The 3,876-nt window shown below is 41.8% G+C and overlaps 1 protein-coding gene across 1 annotated transcript; it reads right to left on the reverse strand.

Moving 5' to 3' along the window:
- Positions 1 to 1,757: 1,757 nt before the first annotated feature.
- LOC144253860 (olfactory receptor 7A40-like) lies at positions 1,758 to 2,714 on the reverse strand. The gene has a single exon (XM_077796520.1). The coding sequence runs from the start codon at positions 2,712 to 2,714 to the stop codon at positions 1,758 to 1,760; it is 957 nt and encodes a 318-aa protein (XP_077652646.1).
- Between the last annotated feature and the right edge of the window lie 1,162 nt (positions 2,715 to 3,876).

Below are 3,876 nucleotides of genomic sequence, written 5' to 3' on the forward strand. Positions count from 1 at the left end.
CTCACACATGCCAGTGAGCAGTCTACCACTGAGCTACGACCCCAACCTGAACATGCTGTTATTTTAAGCCATTTGGCTTTAGGATGACTTTAACATAGCAATAGATACCTAATACAATGATCCAAGGAAAAAAGGACTTGCAACTTTTAATTTTCACTTTTGTTCTGACACTTGATGACATCATTCATAATTAATCTGTTGGGCAAGTTGGTTTCACACAAATGATTTAAAAGTGACTCCCATGAGGTTCCAGCTGATTAAGAGATGTGGAGGACATGTGCCTTTGATTGGGAATATGGTTGACTCTGAATCACATGACTGGGTTGGAGTTCAGGCTCTCCTGTGCAAAAGATCATAAAGGTTAAGTTGATTCCTGGGGGCAAGAGGGATGATATGGCGTGATATTATTCATTCATGGCCCCTAGAGTGGTTATGGTAAAACTTAGAAAATGGGAAACCTCTTGGAGCCACAGGAAGAGTCGTATTTGTAGACAGTGTTAGAGGATTCTAAGTAGCAACAGGAAGATAATTAAATGAAACAAAATAATGTGCAACAACCCCTCCAGAAACCCAATGCATAAACCCTCCCACACATGGAAGAAAACCTCCCACTCTTCAATGTGTGGAGCCAGAACATGCCAAGAAGTTTTGTCCATGGCAATAAAATTTACCTCATTTAAGATTATGCTTTATCATATTTAAGGTATTCCCTGACACTCAGGCCATACTGAATAAATTTGTCCAATTTGTCCTCCACATAGACTACTTGGAAACACATTGAATATTTTTTTTCCAGATGGTAGACAGTGTGTGGAGCTGAATAGAGAACAGGATCCTAAAGAGGGAACACCACCCAGTGACCAGTTAGAGAGCAGCCTGGTGTGTGGACGTCCCAGGAAGTACAGTGAAGGTCGTGATGTGGGAAACAGGGTGGGAGCAGCTCCCAGTGGAGAAGATGCTTAGCCTGCACAAGGCCTTGGAGTGCAGGGGAAAAGGAAGAGAGGAAGGAAGAAAAAGAACAAGAAGGAATAAAGAAGGAACACAAAGAATGACGTGAACACAGTGAGAAGCTGAGGTCTCAGAGTTCATATGGTATACAATGGAGGGTGTAAACGGCTCTTGTCTCTAAGTGTAGTGTTTCACTGATGTCATAAGAGTCACGGGCATTTCTTTAGAAAAAGAGAAGAAAAACTATGTGTTGTGCTGTTATTTCAAAATAATTTATTCTTAAGGGCTGGGGACCTCGCTCAGTGATGGTGAGTGCTTGCCTGGTGTGCACGAGGCCTGGGTTACATTCCCAGCAATAGGAGAAAAAGAGAAAAGAAAGAAAAAGAAAAAGAAAGAATCCCACTAACATCTATCCCCAAGAATGGGATTCTAACTAGAATAAGATGTATTCCGTGTTGGTGAAATTATATCAAAATGAATTCTGCTGTCATATACAACCAAAAAAAAAAAGAAAAAATTTATTCCTCAAGGTCATGTTGTCCCATGATATGATATGAGTGGGAATTTCCAAATGCATTAAACTGAAGGGTGGGAATAGGTTTGGGAAAGTAGGAAATGACCAATGAAAACCAATTTGAGAGACCACAAAATACAGAAAGCCTAGTATAACAGTTACTTTAATTGTATAGGGAAATTGATTCCAAAGCAATGGAGATTACACTAAACGGATTCACATTTTATTATACCATCTGGTTAAAGAATAAAGGTTTTCGGCTCCAAAACTTGGAGCCTTGAACTCACAGGTGACTCTACTGGGGTGGACCAACTGGACAATTTCCAGGTGTCCTCCAAAGGAGTCTTCTCAGAGCACTCTTGATGTCCTTGTTCCTCAGACTGTAGATGAAGGGGTTCAGCATGGGGGTGACCACACTGTACAACACTGAGGCTGTTGCAGTAAAGTGTGAGTTTTGGGTTACAGCAGAACTGAGGTACACACCTAGGCTTGTGCCATAAAACAAGGAGACTACAGAGAGGTGGGACACACAGGTGGAGAAGGCTTTGTACTTGCCATGAGATGGTGAGATTGCACGGATGGAGGACACTATCCTGGAGTAAGAGTAAAGGATGCCGGTGAGGGGGACACCTCCCAGCAAGACAGCAGCAAAATATAACACCACCTCATTGAGAAAGGTGTCAGAGCAGGCACGCTGAAACACCTGTTTAAGTTCACAGAAAAAGTGGGGGATTTCCAAGTTTGAACAATAGGACAACCGCAACACCATCAAGCTTTGTAATAAGGAATTCAGGGCACTCGTGGTCCAGGATGCCAGCGCCAGCAAGCCACAGAGATGGGGGTTCATGATAACCATGTAATGCAGGGGGTGACAGATGGCCACATACCTGTCATAGGCCATCACGGCCAGGAGGAAGTTGTCCAACACTATAAATAATGTAAAAAAATAAATCTGTATGATGCAGCCTTCATATCTTATGGCCTTACTCTGTGTCTGGATGTTCACCAGCATCTTTGGGACAGTGTTGGAGGTGAAGCAGATGTCCACAAAGGACAGGTTGGAGAGGAAGAAGTACATGGGTGTGTGCAGGTGGGAGTCTGAGATGGTGGCCAGGATGATGAGCAGGTTCCCCAGCACAGTGACCAGATACATGGACAGGAAAAGACCAAAGATGAGGGGCTGCAGTTCTAGGTCCTCTGAAATTCCCTGGAGAATAAATTCTGAAATTTTTGTGTCATTTTTTGATTCCATGTGCTGTACATAACTACTAAAAAAGAGAAAAATGTCATGACTTATTTTTGTACTTGGTCCTCCACAGGACATTCCATGTGCCATCTCTGACTCAGAATTCAAGTCTCTCTCTTGATGGATTTATAAATACTATATATTCAATAATTTTAGTAAGCATTTTTCATGCCCTGCAGGAATGTACATAGAGATCCCCCATATTCCTGGTACGGTCTAGCCAATGTGGACTGCTGCTGAAGTATGAATATCCCTATGATTCAGTAATGCCGTAAGAAGTAGATAAATTACTTTTGACATTGGAGCTAGATTATTTTAAATGTTTCACCATAAAGGAATGCCACATGATTTTGGAGAATTATTTGAACATTATAAAACACCTACATATATTAAGAGCTCACATGGCACACCACAAGTGTGCACAATTTTCATATATTATTTAAAAATGGAAAATAAATGATCCTATAATATATCAGATGGTTATAATTGCAATGAAGGAAACATGGGCAAGTAAAAGGGAGAGTAGATGAGGTGCTGTTTTTATAGGGGTCCTGGCAAGACAAGATGGTATTTGAACACACACCTCAAACAACAGTAGGGAAACTACAAGGTTAACTGCAGAAGCAGGTGTATGGCAGAAGAGTTCAGAAGCACAAAGGCCCTGAGGATGGTGCTAGCTGCACATGTCAGTATTCACAAGGGAGCCACTGGCAGCCAGAACGAGAAAGGGGGAGATGGAGGAGAGGTTGTGTCTAAGGATGATGAGGAAGGTGGACTCCCTAAGATGGTTGAAATTTGAAGACTGTCAAAATGCACAGGGTCACATTCCACGTATTGTCCCTAGTACTTTTGTTTTAAACTGCTTTATTGCAGTGTAGTTACATTGTATACATATATGACATATGCAACCTGATGAGTGCAGACATATACAAATCCTGGTGGTCCCATCACTACAATGAAAGAGACACATCCATCTCCTCCCATGGCATGCCTTTGTTTTTCTGTTTCTTCTGAGGTGAGAATACTGAAAATGAGATCTGTCCCCATAACAAATTGTCAAGTGCATAATATCACTTGCTAGCCCTAGGCACTAACTTGCATAGTAGAGTTCTGGACATTAGACATCTTACATAACTGTCACTTGACATCTGTAATCCCCTGCCAATAC

This window comes from Urocitellus parryii, chromosome 3 (genome assembly GCF_045843805.1).
Source record: "Urocitellus parryii isolate mUroPar1 chromosome 3, mUroPar1.hap1, whole genome shotgun sequence".
Classification (NCBI taxonomy): domain Eukaryota; kingdom Metazoa; phylum Chordata; class Mammalia; order Rodentia; family Sciuridae; genus Urocitellus; species Urocitellus parryii.

What these genes read in the sequence shown, in the direction of transcription:
- LOC144253860 (XM_077796520.1), bottom strand. Translation starts at nt 2,714, where the DNA reads ATGGAATCAAAAAATGACACAAAAATTTCAGAATTTATTCTCCAGGGA.